Raw genomic sequence first — 23,695 nt, forward strand, 5'->3', positions numbered from 1 at the left:
ACTGTTCAGAACAATTCAAACAAAAGCAAATGGGTTACAAACCTGAAAAGTTGATTTGCAGCTGGAAACCAAAGACCAATCACATCTCATCTCTCTCAAATGAGGGGGAATTGATGCAATGCCTGACAGAGGGGCATCAGACATGATCGCTGCAAAATGCTTTTTCATTAACAACCACAATGGCTGCCGCTGATGTCTTTGATGTAGCACAAAAAGTACAGATACAGACTTGTGTGCTGAGATAAATTACTCAACAGACATGTTATTATAAAGCTACTTACTCAGACAGTTATTCTTACTTAAAATAGCTACAGAATTGTAGTCTTGTGATTTAAAATTTCTAAATCGATTTGTGACTTAAATATGATAAACAGATTGATAAGATATGTACAAGTGTCTTTTTTCTGTTGGACTTTACTTGTTTTAGAGAAACTCATCATAAGGACATTTGACAGCTGTTGCTCTTTTCAATTTTTCTACTGTGTTCAACCCTATTTATTTTCTGACAGTTAGAAAGGCCTCTAAAACAATAAAACACCCAAAGTCTCAGTTCAAACCATTTCAGAGTTATCTCAACAATAACGGCCTAATCATTAAATATTTCAGCTGTGTGCACAGTGTCATTGTTTTAGTGCTGCCATAATGAAATATCTCCAGCCTCTGCAGACATATGGTTCAATATATTTACCCAGCCCATTAACAGACACTTGCAGGTCCTGAATTAGCTCTCACACATCTTGGGTGAGCAAACACATTGGTATAGATGAGCTTCCATCTGGCACTGAGTGACTCCTTCAACAAACGTGTAAATCATCACCTGCCATCATCATTTTTCCCAGAATAATTAACATAAGAGTTGCCTTTGATAAGATTCTCTGTTGTTTTTCTTTCTGTTTTTCAGTCCATGGTTTCGTTCCTGAAAGACCCATCAGGGCCCCCACTGTGGGAGGAGAACCCTGAGGCAAAAGATATCGTCCACATAGAGACGGAGAAAGTAAGTACAGACCAAAGCAACCTTTTGGGCTTTGAAAAAAATCATGCGCAATGTTGAAAAATGTGCAATTTGAACTTGTTTTACACTTGATATCAGAGAATCCTATCTTACTTTAGAGTTGGAGGCTCCTGACCAACGTTTGCATGGTCGGACGAATTTCTGACGAATCTATTCCGCAAACTCTGCCCCTTTTTTTTCTCACTTTTTCTGCTGGAAATGGCAAAACACAATGAAAATGAAAAACTAAAAGGGGAGAGAAAGGGGTTCTTGCAATACAGTAATCAGAGTGTAGCTAGAGATATGTGTGTAAGCTAGTCCATGTTTGCCAGCACCTCTTTTTTTGTGTGTCATTGATGTTTTGGTACACAGAATGGCACACACAAAGCAGCACGTTTCTCCCTTGTTGTCACTGTTAGCAAACGATCTTCTTCTTCGGCTTCTTCTTTGACAATAAAGACAGGTCCAGAGGAGCTAACAGCGACATACAGTCTGTAGCAGTCCAATCGTGGCCAGATGATTAGTCCTTTCAGTATGCGCCCAGAAGTCGCAACAAACAACATTTCTAAAGTCGTACAGTGTATGCCCAGCTTCACCATCTCTGTAATTTAGAAGACAACACAGCGAGATAGCAGTTAATGCGATGCAGGATCCACCTCTCCTCATCTGTCCTGTTGAGGGTTGAATCAGCGAGGCTGACACAGCAACCTGTCCACACCGGCAACACAAAACCCTGCAAAAAAAAAAGCAACATAACCGGGCTTTATCATCAAAGGGCCGCACAGAGTATAGTTAATGAAGTCTGTACTAACACCCAAAGTACATCTTAAGACAGCTCTCATGCAGCAGGGTCAAATCATGGCGCTTGTTTCAAACCTCCCCCAACACATTCACCTACAGCCTGACAAGCTAAGACACTCATAAATGATAGATGGACTGCATTTTGAAGGCCCTTTAGTTTAATGAGCAGCACTCCTGACTGTTTTTACCTGCCCATCCACTCGTGCCTGGAGGCTTGTTGAACGTGTCAACAAACGATTCTGCTGAAGGTGGGTTTTTTAGGAAGTAGCTGAGCTCATGAAGGTGATGATGAGGAGTAGAATCTGGTATGGGGGCTACCGGCTGTCATGAGAATTTTTTTCCTGTCTAATAAAGTCTACTTAACAGTTGAGAAACAATTGAAGCAAAGAGGGAGGGGTGCTGCTGACCCTAATGTATTCTTTCTCCCATGACAGCAATTTGCAGTTACTTTCGTATGTTCTGTGTGTGTGCAGCAGTGTTCGGATTCTGAAAGACGGTGGCCTCTAACCTCTCAAAGGCGTTTGAAATCAAGCCCATTACACTTAACTCATCAAATGAGGGCCTCATTTTAATTAATTATCTGTTGCCACACATCGTAAGCCTCCCAACTCCCTCTCTTTTCTTGCTGTGGTTCTGACGTATCCGGACATGGCTCAAGTCCATGTAGCGAAGGAATCAGTGGTAGAGGTTTGGTATCCACTCTCAGTAAACCTCAAACCTTTCACTGTGATATTCTATTACAATTAGGGGCCTGGATCCAGGTGATGGGCTGCATGGGTTGTGTCTGTGGGTTTTTTCCTCAGGGATTTTTTTTGTTATCTGTATATTTTATGTTTATGCATTTGTTTGTATTTTTCTTTTCATTAAATAAAATAAAAGATGGAGGTGCACTCAGTTATTTTAAAGCTCTGTATAAAACTAAGACACTGCCCTGCAGCGAGCTGTCTGAGGAATCAAGCTCTTTGTAGTCATCTTTGTCACTGGGCTTTAGTCAAGAGTTGCAATGTTTCTTTCGTTCATTTAATGAAGTGCAAATATATTTTGTTCATAAATAATAAAATATCTCTTTCATGTTCTTCCTCATTCTCTCTTTCTCTTTTTAAGGACTTCAGGAAGCTGCTGAAGAAGGAGGAGAGGCCGATCCTCATGATGTTCTACGCTCCCTGTGAGTCTTTTGTTATTATCACAGTAGCTGATAGACTGACATGAGTGTTGTGATGAGTAGACAGTGCAGCTGGGGAAACTGACAGCAGATATTATTGTCGAAAAAATATGCAATAAGATGCCTCATTTGAAGAGAGTGTACAGCATGTGAATAAGATCAATAAACTGGGTTATATCTGGTAATTCTACACAATATTGTGATGAGGTTACATTCATCGTACCTGGCAACACTCTGGTCTTTGAATTTACTGCACAGCGTTTATCATCAGGGATAGGACTTCAGACAATGACTATTTTGATTACTGATTTATCGTTCTCTTTTCCAGGAAATTGTTGCAATAGCACATCATCTGTAACCAAACCTCAGAGTTCAACATGTTTGAATCGCTTGTTTTGTTCGATCAACATTCCATTCACAATTATTTAAAGCAGAATAATAAACAGCTAATCCTCACAACTGTTAAACTGGAAACATTTTTCACCGGCTTAAACAATTTACAGTTAAACAATTAACTGATCAATAACTGCCAAGTGCCAGCCGACTGACTGTTTCAACAACACTTAAAGAACGAGGGTTAATTGTCTTGTCTCTTATTCTTGCTCAGTAGTAAAAACATTACATGAGCTTTTCTGTGTGTTGTTCTCAGTTCAGATGATTGACAAAAAACATTTTCAATAGCGGATGATGGGACATCCTTTAACAGCCGTATTGACGCAAGTGTTTGTTATCACTAGGCTCTTTGTAATAACATCTGTTAGCACTGTCTTGTATTTTTTGGTTGCAGGGTGTGGCGTATGTAAGAGAATGCAGCCCATCTTCCAGCAAGCAGCCACAGAAACAAAAGGAAAATATGTAAGTCTAATGAATCTTCCTCTTTGACCCATGGTCAACCGTCACATTGTGATAACTTCTTTATCTTTCGTAGACGTGAAGCAGATTAGATGAGACGTGTCAGCATTTAATGCCTGGATGGTTATTTGGCAACCTGCAAGAGTCTGACAGCCTGATCCTAAATGAAAGCTATCCTTGCTTGTATTTCCTCCAAAACGTCTCACAAGTCAAACACCCCAGCAACTCGTGCGCCATATTTTTTGATTCAGCAGGATAATAATAACTCAGGTGGACTTTTAAGGCAATGCAGAAGCCCTGATCCTCTTTCTGCTGGACCAGATATTTATACTTAATCTGTGTTTTGGTTTGCATCGACATACCAGAGCTATTGCAGTAGTTCTTTCAAAAGTCCACCAATCTTCCCCAGCAATCTGGCTTTAATGAATTTGGTGCTTTATAGTATTGAAAAGATCTATAATCAGTGTCCATATTAAATGAGTTTGGTTTTTCACCTGGCACCTGCAGCCACAATTAAGGGCTAAGATTCTTCCAGCTGCAGTTTACAACCTACATATAGATTAAATGTCAGTTTAGTCTGCCCAGACTTTGTGTCTACTCTCGAACTTTTCTTGTTTTCATCACATTTTCTTCCGCTGCCTGGTCTCATGGGTTCCCTAACGGCCTGTGTTGTTAGTTTGCAGACAGGCAGTATTACAATAGCAAGCAAACCTGATTGGTGTGTGAGGTCATGCTCAGTTCCCAGCTGTTGAAATAGATGTTAACAGCACTACACAAAAGCATCCAAAGGCCTGTGTGATCATCTCGTGAAACAAATCTTTTGTGCTCATAAACATTTCTCCTCAAGTACCAGAAGACGTCTGCATGTTTGTTTTGACTATAAGACAATGGTTATGATGGCTGGAATACAAGGTGTGTGTGTGTGTGTGTGTGTGTGTGTGTGTGTGTGTGTGTGTGTGTGTGTGTGTGTGTGTGTGTGTGTGTGTGTGTGTGTGTGTGTGTGTGTGTGTGTGTGTGTGTGTGTGTGTGTGTGTGTGTGTGTGTGTGTGTGTGTGTGTGTGTGAGAGATAAGTTTAGGGCGTATGACTGTTACTGCAGAGATTAACAGTGCAGCTGAGCCGTGAAAGGTTGGAATACTGAGTTGGTGGTCAGCCAAGCTGTAAACTTGTGAGCACATTTCTCGCCTCACTTTTATGGATTGAGGAAGGTGTAAAGATGATTTCTGCAGGTTTTGTGTCTTGCCAGGATGAAACCGTTCTCACAACTTAATATTGTGGGTTGCTTTGATTCGATCATTTGTGTTTTTATTTTTTGTGGTTTATTCTGTATTGTCTTTAACTTGGACATATATTACACAACAGGGATATTGTTGAAGTACACTGTCTATTTTAAATAGGTGGAGACGGCACAGAGAGCTTGTTATGAATCATGGACATGCTTTGAGGTATTTTTGTCATGAACAGGGTGTTGTACAATATTCTTTTAAAGGAAACCTGCAAAGTTGTAGTTGTTAGATTTATATCAAAGCAATGTCGTCTTAGAAGAATATCTCCATGTAGTCATCATTTATTCCCCCACAAGCTGTGGTGCAGGTATTGGATTTTTCATTGTTAAGTCTGTCAGCGCCGCCAGCTGTAACTGTATCTGAGGCCGACTCTTACTCAGGATGTAATTTTAGGACTGAATCATCGCATCTCAATAAAACATCCCATCATTTTCTCACCTCACTGGACAGTGCAGTGAATGCCCGAATGCAAAAGAGTTTCTTCTCTTTAAAGAAAATCACTTTTCGACAGGTACAACACTTGATGTTTCTTGCTGCCTATCTCTCTATGCTCAGAGTGAAATACAACTCAACTACCTATGACTATAAGTTCCAGTTGCCCATTAACATGTACAGTACACGACAAAATACATCCAGAACTAATGGCTGGATTGTTGTCATACTAAACTCAACTTAATCTTAACGAGAAAAAAAACACGCCATACTATCAAAGCAGAAATGTTTAACATTAACATCCTGCACCTTATATACAGTGTAATTTGACACACGATAACATCACATGTTATAATGCTAATATTGTTTTGTCAGGTTACGTCAATATGTTAACAAACTAACATCCTACACATCACTTAGCCAACGTAAATGCACCATTAGCAAGTTAGAATGCTTATATGCCGAGCTGGTGTGCAAGTTTACATACTGATATCTACGCTCATGTTAGCAAAGTTACATCAGAATGTGAACCTTAATTGATTGGCTGGCAAGCAAGTTAACATGCTAAAATGAATTGTTAACATTCAAAGTAAGGGCGAGAGTAAGATTCTAGCATGAGCAGTTTCTCAGTAAATGGCAGCCATGTCTCTTTTAATCCATCCAAAAGTCTCATGACTGCTCGTGTAGCTATAGACATGAAGTCCTGAGGCTAATCAAAGGCATTTATTGATAAAATGATCAAAATACATTCAAATGCAAAGTTTACACTATTTATGTTGTGTCGTGTTTGAAATCAGGTGTTCGCTTATTTCAATATGGCTGAAGTGAATTTCTCATTTTCTGTGTATAACTTGTAGATCACAAAAGTATTTTAATAGAGAACACTCACCAACATTCATTAAATCTATCTCTTTTCAAACTTTGAATAATCAATCTTTTTATACTAGAGCCCATCGATGAAGACAAATCTGTTTTGATGTTGAATGTCCTTTCCCTTTGTTGTCTGTCCTCCATTTTTTCTTTACCTCCCTGACAACCCATTCTCCTTTTCCCCTTTGTTTTGTCTTTTAAGATACTGGCGGGGATGAATGTGCACCCGGCTGAGTTTGATGGCCTCAAGCAAGAGTACAACGTCAAAGGCTACCCGACCTTCTGCTACTTTGAGTGAGTCGAGTCCTCTCATCCGTCTCACTTTAGGCTCATTCCTCTCTTCCAAGGCTCGCAACATGAGAGTGGCTAACTTCAAACAGGAACTGCGGTCCAGGCCTCTTGAACACCAGCTGACATGATGGCAGCCGACTTGACGCTTGTAAAGATGACCGTCAAGGTTCAGAACTCGCTTCTAACAGGTGGAAAGAAGAAAGTTTCTGATGAGCTTTGAGATCCTCTGGCACTCCCTTTGAAAAAAGTAAACTCACAGGAGAGAGCCAAGGCTTCTTGTAGCAGCCCAGTGCCATCATCAGAGGAGATAAACACACAGCTGGTGCTGTATAGTTGGCTTTAAGTAGAGCTGAGACAATTTGTTGACATAAGCACCTACAGTATTTTGATAATTGATTGTTCAAGGAATTCACTTTTTGAAAAAGTGCCTGGTTCTAGCCTCTGTTTTAATTAATTGCATTTTTCTTTGTCTTTATTGGGGGGAAAAAGCTAAATATCTTACGCCTTTGTGGTGTTATTTAGACATAATGAGCATTTTAGACTGGCCATTGCAGTGCTTTGTCTGAGACAACACTTTCAATTGTTAGCAAAGTTTAACTTCCTACTTAAGGGCCCTGTTTTTTTCACCAGAGCGCTCTACCTTAGGAACCAGCTGTGCCTGTACAGCTGCCCCATGAAACAATTGGAGAGGATGCATTTTGTGCACACAGAGCTTTTGTCTGCTTAACAACTCAAAACGAGTCAGCAGTTTTACTTATTAATGCGTCCGACTAAGTAAAGTCCTTTCATTTACAGCACCAAAGTTTTCTCCATCCTCAAGAACCCTTATGATCACATGCGACATTGATGTAGTACTTGGCAGCTGCATTTCTATTTGAGCATTTGGAGGACATTTCTGCTGTTGGTAATCTGATCGCTTCAGTTTGCTGTTAAGTTTAAATATGCATACAGACTCCATACACACTTAGCTTGTAGCCATATACACAGTAGGGGCTGGTAGTGTGACTGATGGTGTTTGTTAAAGCAGACCCCCCCTCGGCAACAGCATCCCTGCACTGTGCTCATATTTACAGTGTTGTTAAGTGTGTGCTGTGTAGCTGGTTATCTCTGTTGTCTGCTTCTTATTCCTCCTGAACCGGCTTTATCAACCCCATTTTCACATTAAACACTCTCTCATTCCAGTCTGGCCTTTTAATTAGACCGGGACTGATTAAGTGCCTCTGTGGTTAGTCGGTGTGTGTGCATTTCCTCTTGTGTGTGCGCCTGTGTGTGTGAGCACACATTCCGTGCACTGCACTGCAGTCGTGTGTAGCTGAGCCAGAGCCAGTCTGTTAGCTGGGAGCACATTAGTGTCAGTGCAGGGCAAGCTAACGACCATCCGAGCCCATTGGCTTCAGTAATGAGCCCCTCACTGATAAACGGCAGCTAATCACTGAAGGGTAAATCAGCATCAACGCTGCCGGAGTTATCTCACCGCTGCACCCGCTGTAAGACCCAGTATTCAAGGTCTTTTACCTTTACTGTCCTGCAGATTAAGAACCCTACTGCCCAACGTAGCTGCACAGCACGTCCACTTTCTACCAATTAAACAAACAATTTTAAATGAAACGGCTTCTTTGTTCTTGCTGTGTCCTTTAAGAGCAAAATGCTCAAAACCGTCGCGCGAGCTACATTTATTTCAAATTTCCTAAACTTGATTTTACAAGGTTTTCGTGTACTTTGCAGCGGCAGAGATAAAGCAAGTAAATACAGAGTTGGTCATAAATCACACTGATTGAATTCCAAGCAGCAGCTCTTCGCCACAGCAGTCGGTTCACTTAAAATGCAAGTTTGCAGCTCTGAATCCAGCGTGTGTATTCACGTGTCACCTTTAATAGTGTCCACAGTGTATCTCTGGAGCTGTAGCGGCGGTCGTCTTCAGCCACTGTATTCGCACAATCACGCTGCCCACAGCCAGTCACTACTGACACTGATCCTTCGGCGCTGGGCTGAGCCAACACATTTGCTTTCCAGCCTTCATTTAGTCACAGCGAATAGAGCAGATAGAGTCATTCCTATGAAGAAAATCTGCTTACGTTTTGAATCTTTTCAGCTTGTAAGGCTGAGGAGATGCTTCCAGCTCATTTCAAATGCATTACGACGGGTTACTGGCATTTCTTATATGCATGTTTAAGCTTAAGACGAAAAAATACAAGACAGCGGAGGGAGTATCAATCATTGCTGAAGTTTACGCCTGCCTTTGGTCAGCCCTCATGAAATGTCTCTTTTTGGTTTAGAGCTGTTGTGTTTCTAGAAGTTCTGACCCATCTCTTTTTAGGCTTTGAAAGATGGTTGTTGTGGTGCATGTCAGCTTTGATCAACACCAACTATGGATTCCGACTGCAACTCTGGTTTAATGGTGAAAAAAACAACAATAGAAACCACAAACCACCTTAGCAGCATTATCCACTCCTCGACTATTGGTCCTTATGTTGACTGGGTTATTTATCACTTTATTCTTGTGTTGCAATTTAGCCTCCTCGTAGCTCCAGATCTGAGCTGGTACACAAACATATAAGTAATTTTAAGTGTATTATGCTTAAAAAGTGGGAAATGTATTATATTTATTCTATTTAAGCTGACTATAGCAGCTGTTAACCACAAACAAACAAGCTACTCAGACCCACCTTTAAATCTTACATGTAGTGACCTTATAATAAGGAAAAGGAGGATTTAGAAAAAATATTCCTTCAAGTAAAAATGTATGTTTATAATCATCTAAGTATCAAATTTTTGTTTTCTATTAAATGACAGTTACCATATTAGCAGTGTTTTTGACTGTACTAAAGCATAATTGTGTCCATTGCTGACAGATGGTTTAGAGATCACCTTGTTCTTGTTCTCTGTTGTTTTTCAGGAAGGGGAAATTCCTTCACCACTATGAAAACTACGGAGCTGCAGCCAAGGATATCGCTGACTGGATGAAGAAGTGAGTATGGTCCTAATCACTTTGACCCTCTCAAGATGCCTTTAGCATGCACTGAATTCAATATGTTTGTGTCCAAAGTAAAGAAGCAGAGCTTCCAGACTACACTCTCTCTACTTGGATAAATAAACTGCTTGTACATCTCACTTTGAATGTCTGGCATCACTGAGGACAGGTGACAAAAGCTGGAGCTAATTTATTATTGATATAATATTGATTAGCTCTGACATTCTTCTCTCGACACTGGAGAAATTAAGAAAATAGGTTTCCTATTTGTTATTGGTACATATTCCACATTTTGTCTCACTGACTCATTTCTGATGAAGACATTAGTCAATGATGCTTTACTCTCTCGCTGAGTCATTTTTGTGCCAGTGGCTGGAACACACACACACACACACACACACACACACACACACACACACACAAAGACCCTGCTTTTAGTGACAATGATTGAGAAAACTAAACATTCAACAGTGTGCTTATACTTCAGTAAAGTTGATGCTGACCTGACAATTTTACTTAGTTTATTAATCACATTGTAATGTACAAAACTGTGCAAAACAATGAACTGTAATTAATATGAAGTACACATGAGAAAATATAATTTGATTATGTTCTTAATTTGTAGTTTTTTAAATAAGAAAAAGGGCCAATAAGAGTACCATTAGTAGTAGTGGTAGATGTAGTACTACAGTTAACAGCTCAACAATACTCATGCCTAGATGTCACCTTATCTTTCTGTGGTCGTCATCATGCCTTTTCCTGCCTCTATTCACCCTCACTCACCTTGGAATGGTGTCATCAATCTACACCTGCTCTGCTCATGTCTCGTTTTTCTTTCTCATCTTGGCTCACGCTCTCTCCGCCCGCGACACCCTCGCTCCCTCTCTCTCACCTCAGCCCGTCTCTCCCTGCTTCCCGTTCCCCTCCGCCTCCCTTTTCCACTTGTGCTAAGGGCCTGGCAGGAAAGACGCGGCTGTCCACAGGGTTGAAGCCAGAGGGCACAGAGCAGGGCTTTCACAGCTATCACAGGAAGCGGAGCGAGACAGGCAGAGGATGTGTTCAAGCAGTTTCCCCGGCCCAGAGGCAGAACAACTCCCTCCCCAGTCCTAAGCTTTTACTGCTCTGCTTATTCAGGGGCCAGCAGTATAATTTAGAAGTGGTTAGCAGGCTGACAATTAGGCAGTCAGGCTGACAGAATTGTTGCATGTTGACAATGCTGTGTATATTTACTCCTCAAATTTCATTTTTAAGATGAAAACTGTGGTATAATTTAAACACAGATCTCTGTTTTACTTCATGTATCTTTCCTCCTGCCCAAAAAACGAATTGAAATATGACAGTACTGACCTCAGACAGATGTAAATGAATAAGTCCCTTATGGTACAAAGATTAAAGACTGTCCTCCTGGAAGCCTCATCACATCTTCAATTTGTCGAGTCAGAGGATTTTTTCATCTGGAGATTCGGCAGATGAAGAAAGGTTTTTTGAAGTAGACGGTGTTGAAAGGTTTTTCCAGAACAGTCTGATTTGCTGCATTCATATTTTTAGATGTCTTGAACACGGGGCTATCTCGCTGCCTCTGACTTTTTTTTTTATCTGCTCTCCCCCAAATTTCTCTTTCTCTCAGATTAGGCTGTCTCGGTTTTTATGATTTCCCCCTCAATTTCACTTTTTCCATTTGTTTTCACCGTCCTAAATCATTTAGAGTCAGTATTCTCAGTGATCTTATCCGTCTTGTCCACCAGTGTCTCACAGATAATGGAGAACAGCACAAGTGGTGTAGTTGCTTGGTTTCTGGACGAAGCTGCACACCCTGTTGCAAAAGAGCAACCAAAGATCAATGCCTGAGTGCAGCTTCAGTCCCTGATGTACCCTGGTGCTGAGCTCTTCTGTATTAGAGAGAGATATATTCGACAGATGACATTGTGGATTAGAGATGTGTATCTGGAGGAGATGCAACAGTGTTTTTATAAGAGATTACAGTCTCATGAGGCTTCAGCGTCTTGGCTCAGACCAGAGTGATGATGAGAAAAGATTGCATAAGGGGTTTGTGTGTGTGTGTATACTTGTTTTTTTTTACCTCTTTAGGACCTTTTCAAGGATAAACACTGATCTTGTCAGAACCAGTAGACCTTTTGGGGACCAAAGCCCGGTCCTAACAGGGCAAAACGTCATTTCTGATTTCCGGGTTTTTGTGTCAGTGTTAAGAGTCAAGGGTTAAGTTTGGAGGAAATTATTAGTCTATGTATTGTGACCAAAGTAAATATGTGTGTCTTTTTAAATGACGTGTGTATGTGCGCACCACTGCAGGGAGTTTTGTATTTGTTTATCTCAGTGTCCACTCGTTCTTGGCGTTGCACCATTGTGTGCTGTCGATAAGGCGGTGCTGCTTCGTGTGTTTGGTTTTGTTTGGGTGGAGTGTGTGTTACAGCTGTGTCTCATTTTTGCTCCATACTGGAATTTGTCTGTTGTTTTTTTAAATGTCCTTGACCTCTGTTGCCCTCTCTGTGCTCCCCTTCCTGTTTCAGCCCTCAGCCCCCGCAGCCGAAGACCCCTGAGGTGCCATGGTCGGAGACGGACTCCGCAGTCTACCACCTGACCGATGAGTCCTTTGACATCTTCCTGGAGGAACATCCCGCCGCCCTGATCATGTTCTACGCCCCTTGTGAGTAATATAGAGAGCTTAAAGTTTAAAAATGAATATCAAAATTAGTCACAGCCCAAATAACGTAGTTCAATTTCTTGTTTAGTCCAACCAGCAGCCCAAAACCAAGAAGATATTCACATAACAATTACGTAAAACAACACAAAAGTAGCCATTTAAGAAAAAAACTGAAACAAGCCATACTTTGTCAAATTAATTTCTACAAATTGTTTTTGATTAATTTTAGTTAATCAACAATCCTCCCGGTACAAAAATAATGGAGTAGTCCCATCGGCAACTTTAGTTTGGGTCGACTTCAGGACATTAACCACTAAGACTGTGCTCCTTACTCAATATGTTTGCTGTCAACAAATCCCATGAAAAAAACTGTGATTGCATTCGTCTGCATCAGTACTTTAGACTTCTCTGCACTGTTGGTGGAACTCAGCCTTGAACTCATTAGTTCCCACTGAAGAAGTAAATCTTCTCTTTAAAAAGAAACATAACTTCTTAGTAGGATCAATTCATTTATCATTAGTTTAGGTATTTCCATGGTAGGTTGAGAAATATTATAGAATATTGCCAGCCTTGTGCTTTAACAACCCACTTTTCAGGAATAAATTGATAGTCCTCAGAAAGAGAAAATGGTTGTCAGTTGTAAAATATGTGCACCAGCGTGTCAGAAGAGCTTCACATTCCTTCCTGCTGTGTAAAACATTCTCTCGCACATTCGCAGTAATCTAGACACGCAAATAACATCTCTGTTTCGTTCATGCACACCATAACTCTCAGCTGGAGAAAGCAACTGAAGAAAGAGATGGCGACGAGGTAATGTTGTGGAAATTTTGACAAGAAATGGGAGGAAAATGTCTGCCGTGGTAAAAGCCTTTTAGATAGCTGGGACTTTTGGACCAATTGCAGGAAGTTGAGCCAGCATTAAACTATAGAAGGAGGTTTTTAGTCTTTGCCTCTGACAATATAATATATTGCTGGACTGTGGAAAACCCTAAGGACAAGCTGTGTGCAGTAACTTTAGATTCTTGTATCACTCACTCACTCTTGAGTCCATTGTCACAAAGAATACTGACCCATCACCATATGGTTCACATCAGCATGGCTGACATTTTATGTGTTTTCTCGCCCAGTCCCGCTGTTGTTACAAAGAACTTGTAAACATGCCAGATTCTGTAAGTGGGTTTGATTGTTTATTCCTGCTCCAGATTGTTTTGCTCTGGTCCAGCTGTCCTGCGTGAGGGAACTTTCCAAAGGAGAGTTTGCAAATGCGACCTAACTGCAACTGTAAAATCATGAAAATAGATTTACTCCATTTAGAAATACCCTCTGAGTGCAACAGCTACACGACACAATCTGAATTGAATTGCAACCAATGTTTGGACCTTTCACTTTTTTATTTTTCTCCGTCTAACTCTTAACTTCTGACCTCACCTCCCCCCCGTCCTCCTCTCCTGCTCTTTATGCTCATCTCAGTCTCCACAATATAAAAATAAATGAATAAGTAAACAGAATGCCCTTTCACCGAGCTTTCACCCCAATGATTCCTTGTTTTAAAAATGTCATTACATACTTTGCTGCAGAGCTTTCGTACCTGCAGGTTGCCTGGAGCATTACACTCCACCCTGAGGGTAAAGACTCCAGTGGCTGAAATGATATAAACACATCCTTAACACTCACTCACTGCAGAGGCACATGCTACCTCCACTCATTACAATGCACCACCTAAAACTCTAAAATATTTATTTCAAACTTAACTTCTGCCAGTTGGCTGGAAAAGAAACTGTCACAATGTGGAATGTCTGTAAATACGATCCGTTGAACTGGGAAAGCCAAGTGACATAATTGTGTTTATGAGATCAGCCTGTTTGGAATGTAAAAACAACCATTGCACAAGACGTACAAACCAGGATCGAGAGAAATGTTGCATGCAAGCCCTTGGATCAGCTTTTGGTCGATAAGTAGCTCCAGTGCCTAACTGTGTGTCACTGCGTTCTCACTTACAGCTCCGCGGGGTAAAAAAGTTCAGAGTTGCAGAGCATGTTTTGAAAGCAAGTTCAGGAAAACATTGTCCAAATGTCTTAACGCCACTTGGCCTGTTGATCACAAGTATAATTGCCGCAAAAATGACCTGCTTTAAGCCATTTAGTTACATCAGATGTGTGTTAATGTTTTACTTCAGTGCATAGCTGAGCTCTGATGCTTTAGCCTACAGTGTATGAAATGCATTAAATTTAGGTTTATTAGTATTTCCAATGAAATCTTTAGGCAAAGGAAAGAACAAAAATATTAAACAAATAAACTTAGAAGAAAAGTTCTTTAAAAATAGGTGTTTCATAGTTTATTTTTCAGTATTAGGTTTATATTAAACCATCCATCCTGCTTTAAAACTGCCATGAGTTCTCATACTCTCACTTTTAGATCACTATTAAGTATTAGCCGACACCACATCTTATCGAGCAAACTGGCAGAGATGATTTTACCGTCATTAGTTGATGTGTAGTTATTAGTTACCTATGTCAGAAATGTCGTGTATAGAAAATTGTCTGTAGTTCAATGTGGTGTCACAGCTTCACAGGCGCTCGTCCTGCATGTTGACTCACCCTGGGGACAGCAGCCAGTCACCCACGCTCCTCAAATCAAGGGCAGTCAGCTGAAACAGGCTGCGTCAAGTCTTTTCAGCTTGTACACACACACACATCTGTACACTCTTGACACATATCGAACGCATCTTTCTCATAATGACACAAACATTTATTGCACACAATTACACTGCATATCCCTGTCTGTCTCTCTCTCACACACAGACACACAAACACAAATGCCCAGCCTTGCTGCTTCAATGCAGTTTCTTAATGGCCCTGCTGTCAGAGTGAGATTAATGGTCTCCTAACCACCACCATCAGCTTGCATTTCTGTCCACCTCTCAGCATGGCCATTCTCAACGTACTCCGAACAGCACTCAGTGGGGGTTATTTACGCACAAACCTACGGTGGCACAACCAGCAACTGAACGCTGTTGCCAGACTCCCACAGCTAAACGAAACGCTCTTTCCTGCAGATGTGGCTGAAAATGTTTGATCCCTAAATGTTTGGGTTTTTAGGGATTTTAACATCCCTCCTGACTCTCCACTCAGCGAGTAGCCACTGACTCAGTTCACAGCTGCAGTGGCCGCAGAGAAAATGACCTCACAACAACCTAAAGGCTCAAGGCTTGGTAGTTTTCAGCCAACGTCAGTTTTTATAACAGCTACAGCGTTTTGTGGCCAGTTTGGTCGTTCTCCTCACTCTGATCTTTTCTCCCCTACACTCGGGCTGAATCAGCAAAATTTGAGTGTGTTTTAACACACACACACACACACACACACACACACACACACACACACACACACACACACACACACACACACACACACACACACACACACACACACACACACACACTGACCATGCACCACTCTTGCTCTGAATGCGTAACCAGGCTGATGCAGAGCACAGGACACACATTTGGTTTTCTCTCTTACTCATCACTTTGAAGGGTCAGACAAAGTCCTTTTTAGTCACTCGGCATCTCTGTTCAGCCTCAACACAATCTACATGATCACACACCACAATGGTTCAGTTGAAAGAGAAGCAGCTTCTATTTTTTTCCACGAGCCATATCACACTTGATTTATAGCCTGCGCCAGCGCTGCATTATGTATTGAAGAAAGGAATTCCTGAACTGTTATGACAAGGGCAATTTACCATGTTTGGAAATGTACCAAGTTTGTTTCATGCGTCTGTGCACAGCAACACAGAGTACACACACACACACACACACACACACACACACACACACACACACTCACTCACACTGATCAAACAACCTATTTATTACATCTTAAGACAAAACATCCTGTACATTGTGTTAGACCAATACCAGGTTATGTGTTTGAAAGTCATTTTAGATCCAAAAATTAAATGTTTGCTTATGCTATATTAAACACACATCAACACCAAACATGGAGTTTATCCATGATGCTCGGAGCAAACACGTGCACACACTTACATTACGTCCTCTAGATAATAGAGATATACAGAAGAACAACATCAGTAATCCTGTCCCTTTCTCCTAGATAAAAGAACAGAGAGGTAAATAGTTTGGCTGATGGTGAAGTTTGGAGACTCTGACATTTCTTTGAATATTGATCTATATATTGCCAAATCATGATATAGGAAACACAAAAACATTTCAATGAATTTGAGATGATTCATTCATTCGACAGGGTATTTTATGTAGGAATAATTAACAGGATTTAATCATTAATTGCAAAATGGAAGCATGTGTCGATTCTGACGATTTGAAATCTTTTTCTGTTTGGATTTCCATCATTTCTGTAACCAAACAAAACATGATCACACATTTTTTTCTGTCGAATAGAACAAGTTGCAAAGGATTTTGTTTTGCTGTCTTGTGCCAATGTAATGTTGAGACTTCACCTCAACTTTTACATTGATCTCCTGCTCTGCTTTTACATGAGATGATGAAATATGTCTTTTGTGTTAAACTGTTGCAGTCCTCTACACTACTTACATGTTGTGGTTTCATGTAAATCTCACTTTTTTTATGGTTTTTGTTAAGTATTTTATTTAAAACCAAATAATTTTTCAAACGACCAAAGTGACTACATTTTGTTTTGGACTAACTCCTCCATCAGCAGCATGACTTTCAATCTCCTCTACACTTGTTATTGCCGTGCTTGGCTCTGATGTTAATACATGAAACCCAATAAATTGTTTATGTCTTGCAGTGAGATGGTACAAATTACATTGGTTTTACCATGAACAATATGATAAAGCACACCACTAGTCATGATATTGATTTCAGTCATATTGCCAAGCTCTGTTTCCCCTCTAACTGCCTTTATCCTCCTCTTGCTCTCGTTCTTCCTCCGCTGCAGTCATCACTCACTTTACACCCAGGCTTATCCAACATGCTTTCACAGACACAAACACACACACACCCATGCCCGAGAGTTTAAAATGTAGTAAGCAATCAGACATGAATTAACTCTCCTGGGGAACATGAGAGACTCTTGTCATCTCATTTACAGTTCCAGTCTCAGCGTGGCGGCAGTAAACCCCCCCCCACCCCCGCTAAACGAGGGTGAAGCAGCACGACACCAGAGAACTGCAGCCGTTGATGAATTAATTCAGAACGACAGCTCCATGGATGTTATGTTGTGCAAAGATCGCAACGATTTAAAGATGATCTTAGTGTTGGTTTTTTGCAAATCATTTCTTCATATATACAGTTGCTATTTCTCTTAGTCTGAGAGGTGATTCACTAACCTTATTTACTCTCACTGATGTTTTTGAAAGCAGGCTGATATCATTGGTTCATATTATTAGTATTATTATATTGTGTGAATAAAAACTGCAGTAGATAAATGTTGCAGACCGTAAACCCTATCTTTTATCTACACTAAAAAATTTAAATTGTTGGAGTTGAGATGGGCGATAAAACAATATTAATAATTCTCGCAACATAAATTTCATCAATGGCAGTTTATGAAGTTGTTTTTTGAGTTTATTTTTAATTTGGGAAACGATTTTCCTTTTTGGGAATTTTAGGTTTTTGATTTCTAATTTTTATGTATAATGAATTCAGTTTACAGTTTTGAATGTATATAAAGGCTACTAAACGGACATTTTATATCTGTTTCTCTACAGATAACCTGGCAGATACACTATTTAGAATTTTTTTGACGCTTAAATAGCCGTATTGTTATCATTCTCAGGAGTCTGTCATCAGTCGGCCTCATGTGTGTTTTGACTCTCCAGGGTGTGGCCACTGCAAGAAGATGAAGCCAGAATATGATGAAGCCGCTGAAATACTCAACAAGGGAGCAAATGTAAGTTAATAACATGTCCTTGGGGGTTTATGTGTTTGTGCAGCATTCACGTCTACTGGCCAGTGTGTTTTGTCCATTTCTCACATGTCACACTCTGATGAACAAACAGATCTACGTGGGTGTAGAGGTGCCTCATTAACAGATCATAATAATCCCTCCTCTTGGCCGGAAGGCTTCTGGCCGGTGCATGTAACCCTACGGTCAGCCTGAACGACAGCCTGGCTCTCAATGTGTTTCTGATTAGGCGGGTGTGTTCCTCGTCTCCCCTCTCCACCATTATGTCCTCTGTGGTAATCTAACACTCCCCAGCCAGGGGCAGGGCCTGTAAAACTCCAGCCTGGTGACTGTTGCAATTATCTCATCCATAACAGTCCCCCCGGCCAGACACTTGGATCTTCTCCTTGTGGCTCTCTGCCCAGCACTGGAGGTCAATGGAAAAGCCTGGCCGTTATCTAATATAGATGGACCGGAGCCTCTCTCACCCTGAGCTCTTAAGACCCAACGCATCATTTATTTTTCTCCTTCTTGCTCCTCTGCTAGTGTTTTTTAATGCAGCACTTTTACATACAGATAATGCTTTGCTTGCTCATTTTCAAAGGTTGAACTTTCTAAAGTGGGAGGTGCTAATTGGTGTTGTGCAAAGATTTTGTCTAAGGGACCTTGATGGGTCTAATTGGACATTTTAACTTCCACTTGACTTTCTGTTTGCTAATTGTTTTTTTCTTCATAGAGCCCGGGTGCGTTAGCAGCCGTAGACACCACTGTGAGCAAGGCTGTGGGGGATCGCTTCAAGATCTCCGGTTTCCCAACTGTGAAGTATTTCCAGAAAGGTGAGGAGAAGTACACGCTGCCGCATCTCCGAAGCAAAGACAAGATCATCGAATTCATGCACAAGTGAGTCACACACTTATCAGGCAACACACTCGCATCTTTACTTCTGTCTGTAAACTGCAAAGTTATCACATTTAGAAACAAACTCAAACTCATTTACAGTGCAGATACGAAGGCTGTAGTTTTATATTTTAGCTTCACTCTAGTTTGTCTGTGATTAGCTGCCACATGTAATAGATTTGTCTTTGGAAAAGGTCATTGTGAAAAGAAATGGAGTGAGGATGACATCATTACAGCTGTGGAAATTACAGACTCCATAAAGACAAAGTCTGCGGCCAGAGGTCACCAGACATTATTTTATATAACACTGACGTCTCACTCACTGAGTATTATATCACAACTACTAGTGGGAACAGGTCTGTTGTGTATGTTACGTATGCCTACTCAGTATCTATATTTATGATACTGTTACCACCTACAGTAAATGTAAAGCAGTGTTTGTCATACTTAATAAATACTGCTGTGCTGTGTTTCATGTCTCTAGTCCCCAAGCTCCACCTCCACCAGAGCAGTCTTGGGAGGATAAGCCCTCCAGCGTTAGCCATCTCGGATCAGAGGATTTCCGGGAGGCGCTGAAGAAGAAAAAACATGCTCTGGTCATGTTCTACGCCCCCTGTAAGAGCTTAATTCATTACATCTACTTAACACAACTGTTAATTAACCTTTCAAAAGTCAGAAATCACTCCTGTACGGCTCCTGCGTAAGTGGCACTAGGTGGATTCATTTCATTTCTTGGCTATTCTGATCAAAATATCTTGTGTGTGTTGAGTTGCTGCAACCAAGTGTTATCACAGCATTTCTCTTGGTGCGATCATATCCTGGTTTTAAACCAGTGTGAATACGTAACTCTGCGCTTCCTGCCAAGCTCCTCATCACACGGTATATAAACTCCACCTAAACCATGGGGAGAAGGAGGAATGATTCACATCACTGAGAATAGATCTGTAAAAAAAAAAAAAAGAGGGCAAAACACAGTTCCACCTCATATGTCAGGGAAAACATGAAACTCTGGAAAACCCTGGAAAAAAAGCACAAGTATTACATTTATGCACTAAACCAATGCCTTCCTAGCCAGCCTGCCAGCTAGTTTATTAACATTTAGGAGGAAATGCAAGTTTACCGATTAGTAACTTGAAAATGGCGAGTACTCGTGGCGTTTACACATGTTTACTTTGAACAAGTACATTTTTACTTTTGCTAGTTTGGACCTAAATTAAATTTCATTAAAAAAGGTGTTAAAAAGACAGTTCCATGAGGAACAATATTGACATTTAAAGCTCCATTAAACATTTAGTAGTTATAATTAATCATATGACTATAAGTAAAATTGACTTTATGATTGTGAGTTTAGCCTTTTTTAGCTCATTGTTTTTGATTTTACTTGACCCAGATATTTTTCTATAAGAAAGCTAAATATACTTACTTTCACCAGTTGGACATAAGGTGAATCTAAATGAATTATAAACAAACTGAAAAGAGTCCTCATACGTCAGTTGTTTATTTCCAGCTTGGGGTGAAGTTTTGGTGCTTTTCAGTATCAAAAAATCCACAATCAAAAGATTCAGTCATCTGCTCTCCGAGGACATTTGACATCAACTCAAACTTTGGATTTAGAAAAGTGTGTGGCACCAACTAATTGAGCTGTTTCTCTTTTAAATGAGACTTCCATAAAGACAGAGGTGAGTCTCTGTCATTGAACTCATCTTTGAAAAGATTATAACACCCGGTGTTATGACACTCTACATCCGAGTTCTCAAACAAAACACATGCAGAAGGAATACAGAGCAGCCGACCTGCTTATATATCAACACACACACACACACACACACACACACACACACCTTTGTCCCAGTTTTTTTGCCCTTGTGTCTGATGAGGGCTTCAAAGCCAGACAGGGCACAGTGGCCAGGCCGCTGCCTCCATCAGGCCCTTTTGGTTCGCCCTTCTACAAAGAAACGCTCCAGATGCACATCAGGCAGCGGCAGACTGTCGCCCCTCCACTCCGCCTACTCCATCTGCACCCTGCTCTCTGCTGTCTCACTGTTTCAGAGAGGGATCTATGCATCTAATAGAGCATTTGATAAGTCACAGCTGCTTGCTAAGATATCGAGGCTGGAGATGCTTCAGACAGAACTGAGGTGGGGGTTATTAACTTTTAGCCTCAAATCAGCATAATTGAAATTAAATTGAAACTAAATGCTTTCATATCTTCTCCTTCCTGAAAGGACTCATGCAATTATATGTTGTTTGTCCCTTTTGTATAAATTTGGGATTGAATTGATTTGCTAAATAATTCATTTGCTGTCATCTGTAAACTGTAACCCTCTTTTCTCAGTGTGTAGCGTGCTCCAGCTCTTCTGGGCAGTGGGCAATAACGGTCTCAACTTCTCCTTATGCACAGCTCTATATTCTTTTTTCGTCTTTATTTAATCCACACCAACACGGCAAACAGTACGTAGTTCCCAACTCACTCTATCGGGGGTTCACAGTCACCTTTCTTTCCCACCGTAGCGGGAGGCTCAATTCACCTTCATACCTGTCCCCCTGTAAACAATGGCAGGTAGGAACTAATCTAAGACATGCAGCTGCACTTTAATAATTATTTCAATTGTATATTTTCACATGTATTATTTAAGTGCTATAAATGATCATGAAAGAATTATGTTTTTAAAGTTAACTTAATTCTGCCAGTACACAATAATGCTGTGGAATTATTCCTATTGAAATATATCATTTCTGAGTACACATCTCAATAAGGAACATGAGTTTGGCATATTGGCATATAAAACATGAAACCAGAAGAATTGAGGCTGTTACAACAGTAGATTAAAGCACACGGGTATGAATGACACGATCAACCTTCATATATGATTATAAGATTTGGGTGTCCACATATTGTTGGATATGTATTGTAGGTTAGAGGAGATGGATGTTAAATTAGCCCACATATTTTGTATGTATGACCATTGGAAAACTTCAATGATGGCTTCATTGGCTTGTGAGAAATAAAGATGTTCCATTATAAAAGATTCAAGCAGTAATGCGCACATCAATTTTAAAATACAGTTTGTGTCTGAATTGTTATTATCTGCTGATTGACTTGTCATTTCATCCCAATCCTGCACAATCAAAGCTTATTTCCAATCACCCACTGACTATCTGCCTATTTCCTTTTGGAGAATCTGGTTCCCAGCACAAGCGGTGATTTTAGGTTTTTAACCTTTCCAGCAGAAGAGTTCAATTGCTGACAGCGTTCAGTTTGATTGTAATAAATAGAAGAGCCGGGCACTTGACAGAAGAGCAAGACAAGCGAACGGCCTCAAATACCAACAGAGAGTCAAAGGAAAACAATGTTGCAACCGCAACATCACTCTGCTTGATTGCAAGTGCCGTCCAACAACACATCGTTCTGTCCTCAGTAAGCTGTAGCTAGAATCTGAAAGTCTTCCCCCACAGATTAATAGTTACCTGCTACAACCTGCTGCCTGTAAACATGATTTAGCTGCGGTACCTAGAGGTGTGTTTGTGTAAGTATTGACATACTGTAAACTGATGGCTGCTGGAGCAGAGGGAACTCCTGGGAGGTTGTGTTTATGGCAGCAATAAAGAGATTTACAGTCTCATAATATATGAGCGAACCATCTCTAATGTGGCGTAAACCTCTCAATAACTTCAGGATTGTGACAGCAGCACGTGCTTTATGAACATGTTTCAGACTAAGTAAATGATGGATTAAAGTGAATTCATTTGCATCTGTAAATGTGTGCCTTTTAGTAGCATCGTGTTCGTCACAACGGTGCTGTGGTGCTGTTGAGGATGTGAAGCCGGATGGCGTGGTGTAAAAGTGTCACTGTGATCTTTAACAATGTCCCATCTGTGTGTTCTCCTCTCGCAGGGTGTCCACATTGTAAAAGCGCTGTCCCCCACTTCACCACAGCGGCGGAGCTCTTCAAAGAGGACCGGAAGGTTAGTGCTGCTTTTGCACATTCAGCTGATTACATTCATTTACACCATTGACGGCACCCTGAAAATGAAGCCATCTTCATCGCCTCCTAGTGGCTGGCTGCATTATACATCATAAACTCCATGTTAGTGATGGGACATGAATCAAACAAAAAAAGGTCACATCAGATATATATTTTTCTCATAGATCGTTTCTGTCATTTCTGTAGTTCCTATGACACTGATGCATGTTTATGTGGCCATGTTTCTAATAAGTTTGGATTAAATTTGTCAACTGATGGTATATAAACGGGGTCAGATGTCGTGATTGACAGCTGACGCCGACTAGGCATGTGTATCGACACCACACCCCCATCCCCCGATCAGTACTATTGCATTTAGCTCCAATGAACTTAAGAACTGATCAAACGCTGCATAAAACTTGATTCACAGGGGAAAAACAGATCTAAATCTTCTCACGGAACACGATGAGAGAAGGCAAACAAGCATATTTCCACACTCTACACCTCAGAGTGACAAGGCCGCACTCTTTTGATTCTTTATGTAGTGCTGTCAAATGTGAACTGGATTTCAATGCTCAAAAGTGATGACTCTTTGATAATCCATTAACGTTTGTACTGTGCGCTCAGGCCT

General features: G+C 40.7%; 1 protein-coding gene across 1 annotated transcript in view; it reads left to right on the forward strand.

The window, feature by feature from the left end:
* The window catches only part of pdia5 (protein disulfide isomerase family A, member 5), a 52,118-nt gene that overhangs the window by 18,550 nt on the left and 9,873 nt on the right, over positions 1–23,695 (forward strand). The window contains exons 6-15 of the mRNA XM_034574298.1: positions 902–994; positions 2,897–2,957; positions 3,742–3,809; positions 6,596–6,687; positions 9,581–9,652; positions 12,184–12,320; positions 18,138–18,208; positions 18,939–19,102; positions 19,584–19,714; positions 22,995–23,065. Of these exons, the coding sequence (XP_034430189.1) occupies positions 902–994; positions 2,897–2,957; positions 3,742–3,809; positions 6,596–6,687; positions 9,581–9,652; positions 12,184–12,320; positions 18,138–18,208; positions 18,939–19,102; positions 19,584–19,714; positions 22,995–23,065 (960 nt within the window). The remainder of the gene's footprint in view (positions 1–901; positions 995–2,896; positions 2,958–3,741; positions 3,810–6,595; positions 6,688–9,580; positions 9,653–12,183; positions 12,321–18,137; positions 18,209–18,938; positions 19,103–19,583; positions 19,715–22,994; positions 23,066–23,695) is intronic.

The sequence above is a fragment of the Hippoglossus hippoglossus genome, chromosome 21 (assembly GCF_009819705.1).
Source record: "Hippoglossus hippoglossus isolate fHipHip1 chromosome 21, fHipHip1.pri, whole genome shotgun sequence".
NCBI lineage: Eukaryota > Metazoa > Chordata > Actinopteri > Pleuronectiformes > Pleuronectidae > Hippoglossus > Hippoglossus hippoglossus.